General features: G+C 48.0%; 1 protein-coding gene across 8 annotated transcripts in view; it reads left to right on the top strand.

Annotated features, from left to right (window-relative positions):
* Positions 1-21,101, top strand: part of LOC111066230 (amyloid-beta-like protein) — a 52,448-nt gene that overhangs the window by 23,717 nt on the left and 7,630 nt on the right. For all 8 annotated transcript variants that reach the window (XM_022354677.2, XM_022354676.2, XM_022354671.2 and 5 more), the window contains exon 3: positions 10,602-10,772. In XM_022354677.2, coding sequence (XP_022210369.2) covers positions 10,602-10,772 — 171 coding nt within the window. The remainder of the gene's footprint in view (positions 1-10,601; positions 10,773-21,101) is intronic.

Below are 21,101 nucleotides of genomic sequence, written 5' to 3'. Positions count from 1 at the left end.
GCAGCAGACGCTACAGGAGGCTAAGGGAAAACTTCATATCGGGCAACTGGGAACTAGGCATAGAACAGCGATGCATAAAGGCACTTCGGACCGAATTTTATGGCTAAAACGAGCTTCGATCGTTGCGTCTTCTTAGGCCCAAACCTTAGCCTTGGAGCTGCTCTGCCTCCCGGGCAGCTAATATCATGTTGCACCAGTGACACACATGCCATGCAGATTGCATTTGAATTTTCCCAGCTCTAGGGCTGGGGCTGGCTGAAAATGAGCAAGTGAAGACGCCCGACTCCTCCTTCCCTCCCTCAACATTTCTGCCAGCTAGCGACCGTGTCAGAGCCCCAATCTACTTGAGTTCTCTGGAGGAAATTCTATTCTAAAAGAGCATAAATTATGCACACTGAAATGGCTGTTGTCTGTGCCATTGTTGTAGGTGTTATTGTTGCTCTCAGCTCGGTTATTAAATACCGGATGGCACACAGGAAAAGAACGAAAAGAAGAGGAGGGCTAGAGTAGGAGTAGGAGCAGCAGCAGCAGCAGGATGTGGCAGGCAGATGCAGGAGAAGCAGTCAGCCAGGCATCCAGCCATCCAGCCAGCCAGCACTGTCTTCAACTTTTCTCCGATGATTAAGTATTCTTTCATATAGGTTAGATACATAATATCTGAAAGATCTTACTCCTTCCACTTCAGAGTGTGAGGTGTCAGGTGTGCCTGTGTGTGCCTATGCCTGTGTGTGCTTACAAATTGAAAAAGCTTTCCATTTGGCTTACGCTCCTGCGATTAAAATGAATGTGAGTAAAGGAGTAACGAGGGGTGGGAGGGCCAAGAGAAGTGGAATTAGTCGCTGTCAGTCGTGTCGGAGGGGTGGGGGGTGGGCAGGAAAAGTTGTTTCCTACCCCACTCCACTTTTTGGTTGCTCTCTGGCAGGCCATTAGCTCCAAGTGTTGTCGAAGTCGCCATCTTGAGGCACGCACGAGGAGTCATCTTCTGCCATCCACCCACCCCCCCCACCCCCCTTCTCTGACTTTCTGCTCTGCTCTGCTCTTGCTGCATATTGCTCCATGAGCTTCCAATTTCAATTTGTTGGCAAGACGAGGCCAAAAGTTATGCCAAAAACTATGCAAGCAACACACACACATGCAAAATCCCTTCCACACACACACACACACACACACACACACACACACACACACACCACACACACACGCACACACACCACCCATTAGTCGGGATGGGCGTGGCAGCCGTGTTGCATGCTGTCCTGTTCGGGCGGCGCATCCCTGGGCATCGGACCCTCGGGCCCTCGGGCCGAGTCACTTAATTAGTTTTTACAGTTAATTGAATTGCAATGGCTGCCCTGCCCGAAAGTATGCAGCCATCTCCCAGCATCCACAGCCCTGTTGCTCTCCATCGCGATGCATCGCTTTACACCTCTCTCTCTCTCTCGCATATTCTCTTCCTCTCTCTGCTGGCTGTCGTCCTGCCTGCTTCTGCTGCTTCTGTCCATTTAGCTTCCATAATTTGTTGATTAGTTTTTTGTTTTTGTTTTGGCAGCTTTATTGCATTTTGGGCAAACACTTTTACCCCTTCCAACTGTACTTAGTACACTGCACACGGTACTCACACTCGCTATCTCTGTCTCTCCATCTCTATCTCTTTCTGGGCAGTGTGTGTAGGCATTTTTGGCTTCCGTTTCGGTGGCTTGTTGGTTCTTTCTGTTTGTGTAAAATTAATCATATTTATTATCGAGCGAACGGTTTCAGCCTCAGCAATTTGTGGCCAGGATTATAATGTTGTTAGCCAGAACTCGTTTCATTACGTGGCTGTCCATGTGTCCATGTGCGTTCTACGTTCTACGTTCTCCATTATCCATTTTCCGTACCGTTTTCCGGCTGATCCATCGCTGCTTGCAATGGGCAATGGGCCATTGGCCATTGGCCAAGCCATTAATGTTGCGTAATTTTTGTTGATTACTCTGCTGATTCAGCGTTAATTTTTCAGTCAACTTCGTTTCGTTCTTTTCTGTTTCTGCTTCTATTTCTGTTGGACTTGGAGTTGGAGGGAAGTGCGACGAATGGGAGAGCCATTGGATCAATTGGGCTGATTGGGAACTGTGTGGCAGCAAAATGATTTTCGGGCGATTAATATAACATACAAAATAGAACATGCGATGTGTGTAATGTATGTGTAAAACGTATTCCGTTTCAGGTAGATTGCGTACAGTTTTCAATCGATATTTTGTTCGCAGCCCTAAAAATTTAAATGCTAAAGCAATTAATCGAAATATACTCAGCTAATGCAAATTAGAATTTGTTCCCAAATGGCAACTGTGTCTCCCTTTGGCTCCAAGCGCACTGCTCTTTGACTCTGCCACTTTTCTCAGCCCTGTAGCAGCGTCGTTCGTTTTCCTGCTCCAACTCAAGTGGCCACTTGTGTCTGTTTCCCTCTAATTTTGTCGAAATCTTGGCGCGGGCTTAGTCTCAGGCTGCACCAATTTTCGTTGAATGAAGCTGAAGCATAGCCTACTTTTTGGGGGTGGAAATGGCCAGTTGTCTCTTGGCTACATTCACATTCAACCATTTCAAATGAGTTTCCAATTGTCATCTGGCGCCATTAAACGCACTCTGACACCGCTTGCCACTCAATTAGCTGCATAAGAAACTGAACTGAAATTAGATGAAGTGAAATGAAATGAAATTAACGAGGAGGAGGGTAGAAGGTGGCTCGGTTGATCTGCAGCAAATCGACAAATCATGAATCCACCCAAAAGACATTCAATTCGGGGAGGAGAGAGAGACTCAGGCTAACTGGAAGTGGAATGACCCAAATTATCAGGACGGAACGGGACAGGAGCCTCGACTGAAGCATCGAACTAAAGCTGGACGCAAAGAGGATGAACAGAAGCAGTAGTAGTAGTAGAAGCCCCATGGAAGCGTGGAGTAGAACTTGAGTAATTTCATTTTGGGGCCAAAAGTTCTAAAATTGAAGAGCTGCTGCTGCAGGAGATAGATACCCTGCCGACATGGATGTGCTGCGGGAGGGCCAGGGCTCAAAGATCAGGCCAATGGCTATGCAAAATCAATTAGATGCGGGACGGGTATCGGGCTGGCAAAACGAAAAGCGAAAAACGAAAAACTCTCTGGCGGGGGAGGTGAGATGAAGAGCATGAAAAGCAGTTGCACGATAAAAGTGCAAAAATGGAAATGGAAATTGAAAATGCCATTGAATCAATGATGAACTGGTGGGCAGCTGGGCAGCTGGCTATCGCTTTCCAGCTGAATCTAGTCCAGTGGCCACTGTCGATGGTGATGATGAAAGTTCTGACTGCCGATGAGCATTCGCCCAGTCTATGGGTTGGGAGGGGAAGAAGACATTCCTGCTTCTCCTCCTTCTCCTTCTAGCCTTGGGCAGGCAACTCCCCCAAATGTAATTAAAAGCGCTTTCAAAAGCATCAATTAGTAGTAAAGTTCTCTGCACACACACACACACACGGACCCCCCCGGAGACACACACACACCCACACACATATAAAGACATGCATACTGCTTGTCACGTTTCAAAGTTGGTTTGGAAAAATTGTGTTGCATACTTGCAGGCACTTTTGCACAAAATTAATTTCAATTTGCATGGCAGTGTGTGTGTGATGTATGTGCGGTGTGTGTGTGTGTGTGCTCTGTCAAAGCACTTTTCAGACTTACCTGCAAAGAGGCAGAGGCAGAGAGAGAGAGAGAGAGAGAGTGTAAGAAACTCGAAGAGATGGAGCAAGAAATGAAGAAATTTTTAGGATTTTACTTTGCTGCCAACTTTTCTCCAAAAAAAGTTTTACCGTTTTGCGTTTCGTCTTCTTCTTCTTCTTTGCTTATTTCTCAAGTTTCTCATAGCAGCTGAAAGCAGCTTTCGATCTGCATTTGTATGTGTGTGTGTATGTGTATTAAATTCCTTGCTTCACACACACACACAGACACACACACATACAGGTTTAAGTCGAAAGCTGCAGCGGGGAAGAGGCCAAAGGAAACGAAAATTCATGGCGAATAGCCCAAAAAAGCCCCGCGCTCCACATGACTCCACTGCCCACCCCTCCGAGGCACTTGCAGGCAGTGGCAGTGGCAGTTGTGCGCTGAGTCATCAACGAATAACCAACAACAGCAAAAAGCAACAATCACATCGCTTTTGACACTCGAAATTGAGCCACAAACAAACCGAACAAAAACAAAAATAATGACAACAAAAAAACCAACAAAGAAAAGCCGAGAAAAAAAATACAAAAAAAAAAGAAAAATAAGTTAAATGGCAAAAAGCGAAAATGCACAAAAGACAGCAAAACGTAGAAAACTCATAAATAATAGCCAAGCGACACACAAGACGGACTCTCTCTCTCTTTTTCTTTCTATACATGTGTGTGTGTGTGTGTGCCGAAGAGTGACTCCGCTGGCCAGCTCCCAAAGAGCAGCTCCCGCTGCCAGCAAGATGGAGCAAACGTTTCCTTCCATTTCCCAAAACTTTGACTTACTTCGAGCGACGCGCTACTTAGGAAACACTTCCACTGCCTCCCACGGCACCCGCAACAGTCACCCCCCACCCATCCCTTCCCATATCACTTGCTTGTGGCTATTTTTCACAATTTGTTTTTTTGTTAGCTTTTTTTTTGGTTGCACTGGCTACGTGTTTTGTGTGTTGAAGCCCCTGCCTTTCCATTTCCCATTTCCCCACTTTTTTTTTACCCAGCAAACCTCTCTGCCCTGCCGTGCCCCCTTTCTTTCCTCTTTCTTCTGCTTGGCCGTTGGTCCACAAAATTTAACATGCAAAGCATAATTCGAATGCCCTGAACACTGCACAAAGGTGGCCCAGGGGCAGGGACAGGGGCTGGGGCTGGGGCTACCTACGGTCACTCAACATTTCTCTGCCCAAAACTCAAGCATAAAATACAGTGCTTGTCATGGCTGTAGGCTGCTCAAGCAATCGATGCTTGCTCAGAGTTCGATTCGAAATGCCAAGTCATTTATTGTTTGCATTCGTTTGAATATTAGATTTGGATTTGGAATATATTTAACTTTTGAAGACTTTATTTTATTTGTATTTATTTAAAATATCTTGAAGCTATAAGCTTTCTCAGCCAAATTACTTGTGTTTTGAGATTGAGATTACCTTATGCTCCCATGAGGCAGAGAGAGAGAGCGCAAAAGAGAGCGTCGCTATACACACGAAACGTTCTGTAGCTGTAAATTTCCACCGATCAGAGCATTTGTTATTCTGTTTCCTTTGCGTTGGCCTTCGCCCCTCGCCTTCGCCTTCGCCTTTGCCGCCGCGCTTCCGATGGAAAACGGGCAAGCGGGCAAAAAGCATTTTGCGTTTTATTTTGCATTAAAATTCTATTTGTCTCCAACTCACATTAAGCATTATATGTTGGGTAAGACGGAGGAGTTCGGCTACGGGCAGGACGAACTTTTTTTGTACGTGTGTTATTATAACGCAATTTTCTTTTGTTTGTTTCGCTTTGCGCCCGTTGCCTCTTCTCCATGCCGCCCCCCTGGCCGCTGCTGCTCCTTCTACTCGCAAAAGTTGCTTTCCACCATTTTTCAACTTTGAAGCTCCTCTCTCACGCTCCTCTCTCTCTCTCTCTGTCAAGTTTCCTGTTCTGAGCCTGTTCGGAGCCTGTTCTGAGCCTCTTCCGCTTCCTGGGACCTGGCTGGCGCTCGGCTGAAATTAAAATATCATAAATTTGAGTTAATTACGGTCGAGTAAACATTAACATAATTGTGTTTCTGTCGTCTCTGGTCGGCCGGCCCCGCTTTCACTTACGGGCTCCTCTCTTTTGTCGCGTCCCGTGACCGCGCACCGACTCTGCTTCGTTCCGGCCATTACAAGTAGCCCCCAAAGTACTTATTGCCCCGTTTGCTTTGCTCCCATCACACCAGCCGAGAAACATTTCCATATACGCCTTTGGTTCGCCCCAAAATGATGCAGCAGGGAGTGTAGGGGATGCTTGAGTGGGGAATGTGTGGAAATGTGGGAATTGAATGCGGATTCTGTCAATATTGTCCACTCATGTGAGAGCAAGTATGCGGAAAAAGAGCGTGTGGCGTGTGAGATGTTTAGCATATAATTACTCTTAGCGCTCTCTCTCTCTCTGTGTCTCTCCCATGGCTATTCTTCGAGTGTCGTTTTTTGTTGCCTACTTTTCGGTGCTGGCGCATATTGTTGATTGTTGATTTTTGAGTTGGGGCAAAGGTTTTTTCGCTGCAGCAGCTAATCAATGTCCATTCACTGCCCTCAAGTATGTGTTGGCCCCTAGGGGCCGAGCAATGCCCAAAAACCTGTCGCTGGGCCACGCCCATTGGGGTAGCAAAGGAGGGGAGGGACACACACTCATGCGTGCATTTGATTACAATTTGTTGCCCGTTCAGCTTGTTCAGCAAACACAGCGGATGCAGTGGCGTCGTGGCGGTAGGGGAGGGGTGTTGCCATGATTGCCATTCAGCAACGAATGCAACAGCAGCAACAACAATTACGGCAACGGAAGAAGAACGAGAAAAAGAACAGAGACGACAGCTGCAGACGGAAGCAGAAAAACAGAAGCGCAGCAGGTGGAACTGGAACTGGAAATGGGCGCGGGCGTGGCGTGGCGTGGCCCTAGCCTGTCCTGACAACTTACAGCCCGTCGGCTGTTGCACATGCAACATGGCCCATTCTCCCGCTTCCACTGCCACTGCCACTCACTCTCCTTCTCTTCGATGTTGTGGATGTTCGCGTTGCAATATTTCCTTTTGTCGCTTGTCACTTTGTCGGCGTCTGTCTGCCTGTCTGTCTGTGAGTCTGGGAGTCTGGTCTTGGCGGCAGTTGAATACAAATTCTTTGATTTCAACTCAAAGGCAGGCCATAGTCGCCCAGGATTATCGCGGAGTATCCTTCGAGCAACTACAAAGGAGAAACTGTAACTAATGTCCCGTCTCGCTTATGCTGTCAGTTCGGAGCAGCTTTTCTGTTTCCCAACAACCTGATATTCCGCATAATTGTCGCAGGACACTTCTGCTCTCTCTCTCGCTCTCTCTCTCTCCATGTGTCTTTCCCTTGCTCTTTAGCTTTCACAATCACATGCATGGGAACAAAATATTTTACGGCATTCGTGCAGAAGTCCAAAATCTGGAACTGATTTTGGGTTGCCAAGTGGAGGTCTCCTGCTCTCAATCTACTCTGTGTATGTCTGCTCTCTCTCTGTCTACATGTATGTCTCTCCCTCTGCCTCCGTCTTTCGCTTTGTCCTTTGTTATACTCTATACTGCTCGCCCTTTGCCTCCGTAATATGTACTCTTCCACTCTCCCTCTGTCTCTGTGTCCCTTTATTCCTGCCGAATTTGTCACTGTGGCTTTGTTTGCACATTGCGTTGCCATGGTTAGCGACATTATTATTGCCCCACTCAGCACGCCCTCAGGACCAACTCAGCCCCCGAGCTCCTTCTGTAACCCCCCCTGTAGCCCCCTGTAGCCCCCTGCAACCCATGCCACACACACCCTGCGTTGTTTGTTGTTTGGCATATGCCATTGTTGGTGTTAGTGTAAACAACGAGGCAGGGGCAGCAGGGGCAGCAGGGGCGTGGACAACAAGAAGTGCAGTGCAGGTCCCTGGTACCAGTCCCAAAGCCAAACAAAATCTGCATAAGCAAACACACACACAGCCATACAGCCACACAGCCATAATAGCGTAGAGGGGCAATGCCCCAAGCATATGCAAAAGTGTGTGTGTGTGTATTGGTGTGTGTGTGTGTGTATTGTGTTGCTGTTGTTGTTTTGGGCTGAATTATTAGATTGCCTGGAAAAATGGCTGCCCATCCTGTCGGCATTCTGCTTTCTGAGCAGCAGCAGCAGCAACGGACTTTGAAACTGACAAAAGCTTCCGAACCACATTGGCGCCTTTTTGCCAACTTAATTACTTTTGAAATAGTTTAAGGCACACACACACACACACAGCAAAAAATGCGAGAAGTTGTGAAATGGAACAAGGCAGGAATGGAGGCAGAGGCAAAGGCAGAGGTAGAGGTAGAGGTAGAAGGGTTGGGACTGGTATCGCACACCCAGAAGCCAAGCAGAGAGAGCCTTCAGGCATACGTGTACGAGTGTGCGAGTATAATGTAATGCATATTTCAGCTGCAGCCTGCATCTGCATGGCAGCCGGAAGTCGGCTTTAATGAAGTTTTACAAGTATCCGTTACTCTTTGAAGCACTTAAATGCGTACGGTCTGCCTGCCTGCCTGACTGCCTGCCTGATCGGTGGTACTGCACATGTGTTGAGAAGGCTGGACAGGTGCGGGGAGGGGAGGGAAGGGTTGCTTGGTTGGCTGGTTGCATCCATAGCGTGTGCGATGAATATGAATAGCTTCACGTTGTCGGCTTCCTTTTTTGTCGTTGTTGTTTTTTTGGGGGTGTGGGGGGGGTGACTCGGGGGAATTTCTAGGATTTTCCATCAATACCCATGAATATTGATTAAAGCTGCAGAGAGACGCACGCTGTTGGGTGTTCTCTGGTGCTGATGTGGCGTCTCTCCCAGGCAATCTATCCGCAGGTAATCGCGCCATACATCAAAGCTAAAGCATAGTTTAGGGATTGGTTTCCCTCACAACCAAGATTCAGTTTCAAGTGTGATAAATGTGCAAGTTTCCTGCCATTATTTTGCTTTATGTTGGAAAGGAATAATTGAAATAATTTGTTCGAAATGCGCGGAGAGAGCGGGGAGTGACGAAAGGTTTCAAAGGTTTATGCTTCAAAGTATTATGCCCAAGACTTTCCAGCTTTGACTTTCCACATTTGTCTGCGCTGGCAGTAAAATTATGGAGTGGGAGTCGTGGGAGGCGATTACCATTTAAATGTGCAACGTAAATGGCTTCCAATGGAATTAAATGTACGCCTGTGAGAGCATTATTGCCGTGGGGGAAGTTACGATTTAATTGGACACACACGGCGTCTTCTAATTCCCCGAATATTCCCGTGGGCAGGGGACATCATTCCGCTGCACAATTTGCAATTAGCAAGCCCCGTCGGAGCTTAAGCCCGAAGCTGGGATTGCATATTGCATTTCAGTTCTGAGAAGGTGTCTTTTCCAGTCCCTTTCATGTGCCGCTCCGGTAGATGCGTGATTGAATGGATCCTGAATGGATCCCTCCATGGGTGGGGTGGGGGGTGGGGTTGGTGCGTATCGCTTTCATCCAGCAAGCTGCTAGGAACAATGCAGCAGTGCAAAACAAAGGCAGAGACTGGGCTGCCTGCTCGCATTTTGATTGTGCCCAGCCCTAAAAACCGGTAACAAAGACCAGGGAGCGGGAGTGGGAGTGGAGAGGGGAAGACTTAAGCCCAACCCTTCCCCCCATCGGATTTGCAGATTTGGCGAAAGACCAGCAAGTAGACAGGGCAGTGCAGAGCCGAGCAGAACGAGAACAGAGTACAGAAACAAAGCCAAAACAGAGCAGTCAGAAATTGAAGCCGTGAATTAAAAGCAAAGCGCAGATCACAAAATACGCTTATTGTTCCCTGGTCATAATTGAGAGCTGGAAAGCTTTGATTGCAATCAGCGTTGGCATTGTCTCAGATCAGAGCCACGCCGTATAAGCCCAGCACACTGGGCTGCCTGTCTGTAGCTGTGGCTGTGGCGCTGATTCTCTCAAATTGTCTGGCCATTGTCTCTTCTCTGCTGGTTATCCTTTTTGTGGATAGGCTGGCGCTAGTATTTGGAAGTGGAAGTGGAAGTGCAAGTGCTGAAGGCTGGCATGCCTCTGGCAGGCTATCAATCAATCAATGTATCAATTGATATCGTTATGCATAATTTGCCAGGACATTCATCATCTGCAGAAGATAGAGACAGAGAGGGAGATTGAGGGACTGGGCTGGACTGGCCATGTCATGTGGTAATGAAGCGTTTACCCTCTCTGTCTCTCTCTCTCTTACTAATGACAACCATTAATTGCTCTTTGGCACGGTTGCACAGCCTCCTCTTCCCTATGAGCTCTTTCCTCTTCTTTGCCGTTTCTAATCTGCCTCTTCAGCTTATGTGGCAGCCAGCCTCCCCTCTCCCTTCTAGCTATTCTCCATGCCTGTCTTGGGGCATCATTTTTTATCGCTTTGGCACGCCTCTCCCACACACACAAAGAGAGAGAGAGAGAGAGAAAGGGGGCTGAACTGGCTGGGGTGTTGCCGTTGCCTCAGGAATGTGGGATGTGCCTGCACAATGTGGCGTATGATTAATGTTCCATTCCGTGTCTTTGTATGCGGCTCTTTGCCTGTGTTCTTTCGTGTTTCGTTGTCTTGTCTTTGGCTTTGTTGATTCCCCCACACTCACCCACGCACAGCAGCAGAGCAGGCAGGCAGGCAGTCAGGCAGTGGGGCAGTCAGGCAGTCAGGAGCAAAACAAATGTATGTACACATAGCTGGCATTGCGTATACGCATTGTTGAATTGGAATTTTCGAAATATTTCGCATGATTTCGGACCCCAGCAGCCCCCTTCCCGATCTGAGTGCTGGATTTACGGGGTTTCCTTGGCAATTATAAATTTTAAAATTTAATTCCATTAACATTTACTTATCGATGCATTTGTCTGTGTGTGTTTGTTCGTTGCAGGGCGCCTCGCCACGCTGGGAGCCGCAAATAGCCGTACTCTGCGAAGCCGGACAAATCTATCAGCCGCAATATCTGTCCGAGGAGGGACGCTGGGTGACGGACCTCAGCAAGAAGACAACTGGCGCCACATGTTTGCGTGATAAAATGGATTTGCTTGATTACTGCAAGAAGGTAAGTTGCACCGAATGGAGCATGGAGCATGGAGAATGTAGAATGGGGAATGGGGAATATCCCATAATGCGGTAGTGGCTCACTTCCCCTTTACATTTGATTGAATTGAAGGCAAAAGCCAAAGAGGAAGCCGCATGAAAAATTGCAATTTCCATTGCACTTTGCATATGGAAAAGTTTCCTTTATTCCTTCATTCCGTTCCTCACTCATGTTGGGATTGCGCATTCGCCGTGTGGTCAGCCAGTGGGAGTGGCAGAGGGACAGGGGAAGCGGCTGGCAAAATGTAATTTTATGGGGAGGCTAACGCTCAACTGAGGTTATAGAATGCAGTAGGAGCTGAAGCAGCAGCAACAGGAGCTGCGGCATTGTACATGTACATACAACAAAAATGGTTGAAGAAAACCAATAAATCAAAAGCAGCCAACAGCACAGCGGCGGAGCCAGGGGACGCCACAGGAGTGTGGCACTGCCACTCTGAGTGGTTCAGTGTTTACATACGTACGTATGTACATATGTACATATGTACATATGTGGCATGAACAATTTAATTTGCGCTGCGTTGAAAGCGTTTACATTGAGACAACATTAAACGGCACTTCATTAATTTTCCATTTATTTTCGCTTTTTGTATTTTGTGTCTCTTCCATCTCCAATATGTTGCATAGTGTATGTGTAGTGTGTGTGTGTGTGTGTGTGTGTGTGTATCTGTGTATACATGACATCCCTGTCGGCGCTGTCATAAATTGGCATTCCATAGTCAACATTTTGTCCTGCTACCCTTTCTCTGCCCTGCCCTGCCCTGCCCTGCCCCACCCGCTTCCTTTTGCTTTTTTAATTACATTTTTCTTTTGCCTCTTGCTGGCTAATGGTAACCGTGGCTGCTGCCGTTGCTGCTAATAATGATGAAGCTTCTTTTGTTGTTATATCATCATCATCGTCATCGTCATCAGAGACTCAGCATCATCAAATGTTCAATAAATACCCGTAGTTCATAAATATTTACTTCTCATTGGCATCGCTCTTTGCTCTTCGCTGTGCTGCGGTTACCATGGAAATGTGTGGCCTTCCCCGGGCAAAATGAAATCAGATCACAGACCAGCCATTTGTGTGCAGTTAATGTGAGCTGTTGAGCTCTTTCAGGGCTTATTAGTTTTGCCCTGTACTCTCTGAAAACTTAAATAAAACGTATTTTGGGTGGTCTTTTTGGTAGGAATAAAAACGAGAGAGAGAGAGACCAGGCTCAAGGCAAACATTTTGTGGCCATGAATCATGTATACATAAATATTCCCCATTTATAAAACATTCCTCTCAGCCAGTCATTAGTCACGGGCTTTAGTTTTTCTCTGCCCTGTATTTACGAGTATTTGGCTACCCATTTCACTTGTCCTTCCTTCCTTCCTTCCATTCGCTTCTGTGCACTTCTAAATCATTTAACGTTGACTTTAGCTTCAATTTATTTCAATCTTACCCATATATCCTGTCTATTGAACTAAGTATGCCCAGCCAGGCGTAAGTTAACCCGATTAAAATCAATCAACATTTACTTTTGTGCCGGTACGAAATAAATTTACTTCCCCAAAACAACAAAATGGATGAGAACGATCAAGTGGAGGCAGTGCGTCGAGTCAGTGCGTGTCCCACCGACTACTATGCCGTTCTGGATGTGCCCCACACTGCCACGAGCGCGCAGATCAAAACTTCCTTCAGGCGGTGGTCTCTGCTGGTGCATCCGGACAAAAACCGTCAACCGGGCGCCAGTAAGGCCTTTCAGGCGCTCCTCAAGGCTAAAAATGTCCTAATGGATGTTGACAAGCGCAAAGACTTTGACCAAGAACTACGCCGAGTCATTCGCGGCAATAATAGAGACAATCGCAGCAGCAATGGCCAACGCAATGCCAGACCCAGTGGCGGCCGCAATGTAAAAAGTCAACGCACAAGTCCGTTCAACTTTCCCTGCGAATTCTTGTCACTCAATCCTAGCCCCTATGTCGTATTGGTATTCTTCTTGCTTATTCTGGCCCTACTCGTCACCATGCCCAGCTATAGCCTGGATCCAACAAGCAGATTCCCAGTCAAGTGCCTGACCACACAGGTTCCAGCCGTTCTTAGCTTGGCAGGGGGCCGATACAAACAGTATTTTCCACACGGAGCAGCACGGGCATACATTGGCGGGGCCGAGCCCCAGCAGCGGCGCGCACATACTGCATTCACAAACTATATCTATATAACACACAATACAGCTATAATGGTTACTCATGTTACGAACAATATCGTTTGTTGTTTGATGTTTGAATTTAAATGTTCTTCCGAGACTGGGACTGGGTACATCCTCCGCTGATCTCTTGTGACACTTTGCTAATATTTCGAAGGGTAATACTCCCTGATATATTGAAGAATAAAATACCCCAGTTATATATACATGGTAGAGAGTGATGATATCAACGCTGTTGCCAGTATGTGTAGGATCTGCAAGGAATAAATAGAGTAGAGTGAAGTGTATCAGAGTAGAGCAGAGTAGAGCGTAGCTTTCATACATCAAATGACGAGCAGGACACCCAACTTTAGTGCCTTCATTCTGTGCTCTATCAAAGCCAACATTCAACACTCCAAATGGAAGTCAGAACAGATGTGACTCCAGTTCACTTTACAAGTACGAGCTGTAGGCATCTGTGGGCATCTTATCCAGAGGAAGTTTCTCTTGATTCTCCGTTCAAAGCGCCGCCTCTAGTGCGGCTACACTGTGGGGTAGCATTGTGGCTTGGTTTGCTTTTGATTTGGTTTAAGGTCAGCTCGGGTAAGGGTAAGGTTGTGGTTGGGGTTGCAGTTGGGCTTGGGCTTGGGGTTGTGTGTTTCTACTGCGTCCATGGCTTTGTGGCCCTCATTTGCTGTCAAAATCATCGGCGGCGTCATCTGTATGCAAATAATGAGCCCGACGAGCTGTCAAAACTGTCGCATTTGAATCTGATAGTCAAATTGCATGACTCTGGTCTGGTTCACTCTGGCTCTGGCTCTGGCACTGCCTCTCCAGATTTCTCCCCAAGCCACATTCTCGTCCTCATTTTGCTGCTGTGCGCTTCGATTCGATTGTTCTGGTTGTCGCCCGCAGTTGCTGTTGCCACAACATAAATCGAAATTATACAGAAACACACACACACACACACAACTACACTTTCAAAACATATGTAGAGCTGGCTGGCTGGCTGGCTGGCTGGCTGGCTATGGGATGTGTGTAAATGACAAATATTTTATTGGTTTTTCATTTGCATTTTGCTCTTCCGTTTCATTTCGATTCATTTTGGTATCCTCTTTTTTCGTGTGTGTCTCTGTGTGTGTTTTTTTTTTGTTGTTGTTGTATATTTTACGTAATTTTTGCTCGCGATTTATTCGATGCTGCTGCTGTTTCTGGTTCTGTTTCTGGTGCCATTCCTCTCATGTTTAATAATTATGGTAATTTATTTATTATTAATGGCGCTGGGGCAATGTTTTTGATGCAGCACCTGCCCCCAGGACGGTTGTCTGCTTGTCCATGTCATGTCATGCCCCTCCGCGCCCATTCCCACCACTCGTTATGAAATGCAATAACATCATAATTAAAGACAACAGCCAGTAGCCATCGAATCGAATATTGTGCCAGCCATACGTATTTGCATTGAATATTTGGATAGATGGATAGATGGATAGATGGATGGATGTACTCGTGCCACACTGTGTGGTGCATGCGTAATGTCAGAAAGAGGATGTGGTTGGTGCGCCCCTGGCTAAGCGACTTGTTAGGCCTTGCTGACCGACCAAACACGCCCCACAAACTGCTTCTGATGCTGGTGCTGCTGCAGTTACACGCAATTTTCAATTCGCGCCGCTGCCCCATGAAAAAGCCTTCAAAGCTAGGCGCACCACTAACGAAGTTCCCGCCCCCCCCAGGCACAGGCACAGATCCAGACCCAGAGCCAGAACCAGGCCCGGGTCCAGGCCACAGCAAAGGCAAAGTGCGAGTGCGATTGCGAATGCGAGTGCGAGTGGCAGGCAGTGAGTTTTTCTCTCCATTAATGTCAAGCATGGGCCAGAGCGGAGGAAGCGGCTGTGGCAGTGGCAGTGGCAGCACGGCAGCTGCCTGCCCCCTTAAACATTTGGCCCGGGTAAATTTGGCTATTTGCATGCAGTTTTTTCACTCACTTAATTCACACACACACACAGCTAAAGATAAAGAGAGTGCAATAGAGAGAGAGAGGGAGGAGAGCACTCTACGCTACGTTCCATTCCACTCGTTTCGGCTGGCACCACACGCTAGCAAATAAATCAGGCTGCCCCGAAGTATGCAACACTTTTTTGTGCGCCACAGCCCCGAAAAAACCGAACGAATATTTGATGCTTCCCCCAGCCCCACTCGCCACCCCCCACCCAACACACTGCTCGCTCCCACTCCACGCTTTTTGCACTTTTATTTTGGCTTTACCTTGACGCTGGACGTGAAAGAAATTAATTAAAAGCCTTTTATTGTCCTTTTGTCCATCTACTCGTGCCACCCCTGCAGCACAGCACCCCTTGCCAACCATCAGAAGCCGCGCTGCGCTTTCTGCTGCCCCATACGCCCGCCCGCTGCAGAGTGCTGCACATAACATATTTATGTTGGTATTTATTTTATTCTTTTCAATTTGTTTTTGCCAGTTCCAGTTCCAGTTTCAATTTTTTGTTGGTTTTTTTTGTTTTCTTTTCTTTTTTGTCGGCTGGTTTTATTTCCATTTTGGGTGGCAGCTCAACTTTCGCCGAATTTCCCTGACTCTCGGGCAGTTTGCTCGCTTACTCTGCAATTCAAATGGAAATTAATTAATTTGCTGGCAGCCCTGGTTGCCACGGGTTGACGGGCCACTGTTTGCCTTGCGGTGTCAGACTTCAAAATGTTGCCAGCTCTGTATTTATTCGACTGACCCATCTCTTCCGCTCCCCAACGCAGTGCCAGTGTCCTGCCCATCGGAAAATCCCCGCTATATTTGCCTGTTTGACTTGCCTAATGAGTTAAATTACATGTCCCATGGATGGGAGTGGAGAGCCCCAACATGGGTGGCCATCAAAAATGGCATGAATACGAGTATCTGTTCGGATTGCTTACATTTGCACTGGCGCGGGCTTGTTAGTCAGCGAATTCGGGCAAAAATGCCGCATTAATAATGATAAATGGGACTTTCTGATGAGTTGTTACGAGCAGTTCCCCTTTCCCCAGGATAGCGCCTGGCAGCTCATGTCCTTCTTCATTTATGCGTACGAGGAACTTGCATTTTGCAGACGCAAATCCCATATAAATTCAGTTAACCGCATTCAATTCGATAGGCACAGTGGGAGTGGGGGTGGTCGTCCGAGGGGGCCTGTGGAAAATCTCATTAGGGCCACTGGACCGAGGGCCACGCAGCCGCGGACCAGAACGTTAATTAGGAAGGCTTTGTAATTGAATATCCCCCAAAAGCATTTAGCCACACCCCCCCCGCCCACGCCGCACACACACAGTTTTCCTTTGTACGCATGTGTCTGTGTGTGTGTATATGTACATATGCAGAAGAGGAAGAGGAGGAAGAGGAAGAAGTGTGCGTTGCTGTGGCTGTGAAATTCCTTATCAACGAGCCATTAACGAGTCTGCCAATTTCTTGCATTGGATTGCTATCCCTTCCCACCCCCCTCCGCACACCACTTCGGCAACTCATCTTCCATTGATCGCTCAATTAGCAGAAGGGCCTCCTCGGCCATCCCCTCGGCAGGGGAGCCCTGCCCTTCGCCCCAATTGCTACTTGGCCGCAGGCCTTCCATGTATGCTCAACGAGATGGGCTGAGCCGCCGATTCTCGCTCTGCATGGCCAACTATTTAGCCAATTTCGATGCGCTAATTATACGCGCTGTCAGCGTCTCAGTTCAATCCGATTTGAGAGCAAACTCATGGCTCATAGATCATAGCTCATTGCTCCAAATGTGCTCCAGTGCTGTGCTGTGTGTGTCCTGGGTGTACGAATGGGAGGGCATTTATATAGACACGTCGCTTCAAGAGATGCACAAACACAACACAGCAATGCAGAGATGAGATGAGTCAATTGCACTTCTCTTTGCCGTTGTTGTTTGTGCATAATTGTACGAGCATGCTGGCGGGGCGGGGCGGGGCTGGCCTGGGCTGTTTGAAATAGTTTGCGGATCATTTAAGCGACAGGACAGAGGCTCCTTGTAATTGCCACTCATCTGAAGTTGGCTGACGCTGCTGACCCACACCCGCACCCCCACCCACACCCATTCCCTGCTGATGCTGTTGCTGATAAGCCAACCTGCTGCTGATGCGGATGTGGATGTGGATGATGCTAATGCTGACGTGGAGACTGGATGCTGACGTTTATAGCACTCGTATGTGTACGTATGTGGTGATGCTGTTGCTGTTCCTGTAACTGATGCAGTCGGTGGCTGCGGCTGACAGGTGAGCCACTCACCGTTAAAGGACACCATCGGCGTCAGCAGGCAGTCAGGCAGACGGGCAGACAGGCAGCCAGTGGACGGGTTGCTTGTTCTAGAACTATGTATATTTATGCAAACTATATTTATGGGGCCCCATAATGGCCGTATTGAAATTCAGTGAACAGGCAAAAAGTAGTTTAGTTGCTAAATAGTTTAGCCAACCATTCAGCTCCCCTCGCCACCAGATCCCCTCTGCTCCTGCGATGATTGTGTGCTGTGAGAGACTGTGTAGCCAGCTTATGGCTTAATATAGTTAGCCCGGGCTTCAGTGCCCATTCACTCGCTGAGCCAGACACGGCGCCAGTACACCAGTACACATACTCGTACAACCGGGACACAAATGGGTCCGTTTTGCCAGCTAAGCCGCTCGCTTAAATGATTCCAAAATTGCACCACTCTCGCCCATCCAGGGCACTGACAATGGTCCCGCAACCGGAACTGGGAGATGGGAGCTGGGAGCTGCCAAACTGGAGAGGTGTAGCAGTGGGTTGTTTAGTGGCTGGCTGACTGGCTGGCTGGCTGGCTGGTTGGCCCTAATTCAATTGTTTGTTATGTTACTGGACATTTCGAGTTAAATGCTTGCTTACACATAATGCCCATTAAAGGTGATGTATGTGCGGCCCGTTTGGGGATACTGCGCCCCCGAGGCTTCTGTTTCGGCTTCGGCCAGGCAGCAGGCAGCAGGGAGATGGGCCATTCGGTTGGTTGGTTTCGGTGTGTATACCGACAACACATTATGGCTATATACCGTTTTGTCTGTATAACAGTGGCCAAAGCAGTGAAGAATATTCGAGTGTTGAGAGATGGAATGGAAGACGAGCATTTAGCCCATACATAAGTCGCGCATGCAAAAAAAATCCAATTGCCGCGTGCTGTTTAACTGTTGCCATGGCACAGAGCACGAGTACAGTCGCAATTAGATGGCCTAAACTCTTAGTGCGTAGCAGCTTAGTGGTGCCATAGGCAGGGGGACACGCAATCAAATGGAAGCCCAGCCAAGCACTCAACTGACCCGTTCGGCCAGTGGAGGGAACAGCAGCGTAACGATTGTCAAAGCGAACCTTAAACACACATTTGGACACGCCAACACACACACTGAAACACACACTGAGGCACACGCACACATGCATACTTGCATATGTACACATCCATGATGGCACCTTAAAATTGTGTTTACTTTCGAACCATTTTGTCAGCAGGAAAAAAAACAAAAAAGAAAAAAGGACTTTTAACTGAACAAGCTAAAGAAATATCATCATCGAGTGCCGAAGCTTTTGATGCTCTTTGCTTGCAATGGCAGCCACAGATATTCGCCCTGAGCTTCAGCTCCTAGAAGCTAAATATTTAAAAATATTGTGCACAATATTGTGTCACAGGTGTCGCGCGTGCCGCTCCCAGTTTAAGTACACAAGAAATACCATGAAGACACAGCTGGTCAAGAAAGTAGTAGCTAGAGATGGGCACCCTTTAGGGGATTTGTATAGCAACAAAAGGCAATGCAAGGACTCTGGCTGGGCCCCAGCAATAACAACATTTAGCCTTTTTGGCCTTTGTGCTGTCCCCCCTTCCGCTCCCCACATGCTACGGCTATGTACGTATGTGTAGGCGTACAACGGGGCAGGGGAATGGGAAATTATTTTTACAATTTCAATGTCAACATGTTGGCGGCGCAGAGCAACGAAGCAAAGGAGCAGGCACGCGCGAAGGCCAAGTGGCCGGGGAGCAGGGGAGCAGGCATAAACAGAAGGGTAGCTGGCAGCTGGTAGGAGGTAGGAGGTAGGTAGGTGCTTGGTGCGGTTTGGCTTAGTCACTGAATGGAATGGACGAAACTAAAAGAGAGCCAACACAGTCGGAGGAGTAAACTACAAAAAATACGTATACGCAGCGTGGCCACGTTTCAAACTTGTTTCACTTGGAAACGAAAGCTTTGACTGGGCTGAGCTGGGCTGGGCTGGGCTGGAACGGAAAGGAACGATTTGGAATGGAGTGAGGTCGTGAGGCGAGGCGAGGCACTGCCGAGGGGGCTGTAGATTGCGTGGGCGTGGCACGTGGGGCTTTGGCCAAACTTAAATTAAAACAAGCTCAGCGGCCTGTGCAAACAAACGCCACGAGGCATGCTACCCAGCAGCAGCACCAGCAGCAGCACCAGCACCAGCACCATCATCACCACCACTAGCCTTTCCCCAACAACTTTCCGTCACTGCAAAGAAGGCAACAAAAATGCAAATAGAAAGTTTTCACAAAATGATTTGCCCGAGCACGCACCAGAAGAGTGGAAAGGCGAGCGAAAGAGAGGCAGAGAGAGAGAGAGAGGAAATGCTGATGGCAACGGCAACGTAATGCTGCTGGTGGCCTCATGTCAGTGCCGCATTAAAAAATCATTTTCAATAACGCGCTCCACTGCCGAGCGCAACAGAGCTGGGACTTCCTCATCCTCATCCTCATCCACATCCGCATCGCCATCGTCATTGCCCCGTGTCCCGTATGCCGTTTCCCGTGTCCCGTGCCCCGTTGGGGGCCACCGACTCGATTGTTTGCATTTGGCATGCATTGACTGACACAGCACACATGGGAGCTTGAGCTTGAGCTGGAGCTGGAGCTGGTCCCAGTACCACTTATATAAAGATGTTATCCGGCTTGTGAGGCGCTGTCAAAAACGTATATCCAGCGCTCCTTTTAACGGGATTTGTTGCGCTCACGTGGCATCTTCATCAGCTTAGGTAACAATGAGTGGGTGGCGGTGCTTTACGGAACCAATCAAATGGATAATTCTGCGCTTGCATAAGAGCCCCCACCGCCTCCACCACCATTATTCAGTTGGCATAACAATGCATGCCACAAGCTCGCACACGCATAAGCAAGCAACAAAATTCGAGCAGCGACAGGATGCAGAATAGAATCTCAAGGATAGCGATTCGACTAGTCGACTCGCTGCCGTTAATGTACGTACGGGTATTTGCCATATCGAGTTACCCCGTCCCTTGTCACTGCACTGCTCAAGGATTCTCATGGCACACCCGTTGGACAGCAACAATGAACTGGTTGGCAGAGGGATCGCGAGCCGTGTGTCCTGTTTCCATTGCTATTCCCCACGTGCATACATACATATGGATGTACTTGTACATGTATTTGTATATGTATGAGAGACAAAGCGAAATGTCAAGTTTAATTGTTTGTCTGTCATTAGCGCACACACACACACACACACACACATAGTCGCTCCAAAGGGAATGCGGTGCAGCGGAGCGTGGATTTTTTTTTTGCTCTCTACTAATTTTATACAATTAAATTTGCTTGGCTCATCCTGCATACGTATATGTATGGTGTGTGTGTGTGTGTGAGTGTGTGTGGGTGGGTGGGTGGCTCAAACAAAAGAATCAAATGCTGTTGCAATAACTTGAGCTGCGTGTATTTGCCGCAAACTCTCTCAAGCGAGCCACTTAAACAGCCTCACGCTCGGTTGAATATGTTTTGATTAAGCCAAGTATAACGAACACATTTTCGCCAGCACTAGGACGCACAGAGAGGCTACAGGCTCATGCTCATGCTCATGCTCATGCTACATGGGGCTCATGGGGCTCATGGGGTATACGATACGAAATAGTATACGAAAGTGAGTCTCACTTTCCACAGATGTCGGATGTGTGCGTGTGTGTGTGGGTTATATTTGCGGAACGTTTATATACTCCAGCGACCAAGCGACCAAGCGACCAGGCGACCGGGCGACCAGGCTTACCGGGCGACCATCGACCGCTCTGGACAGGCACTGGGCCGTGTGAATGACATGACGTCGTCGTCGTTGTGGCCATGCCTAGAACCTCCCACACCAACAGCGACCCTACCTCT

The sequence above is a fragment of the Drosophila obscura genome, unplaced genomic scaffold (genome assembly GCF_018151105.1).
Source record: "Drosophila obscura isolate BZ-5 IFL unplaced genomic scaffold, ASM1815110v1 contig_165, whole genome shotgun sequence".
Lineage (NCBI taxonomy): Eukaryota > Metazoa > Arthropoda > Insecta > Diptera > Drosophilidae > Drosophila > Drosophila obscura.
Note: the sequence above shows the minus strand (reverse complement) of the source record. Positions and strands in the feature narration are given on the sequence as shown.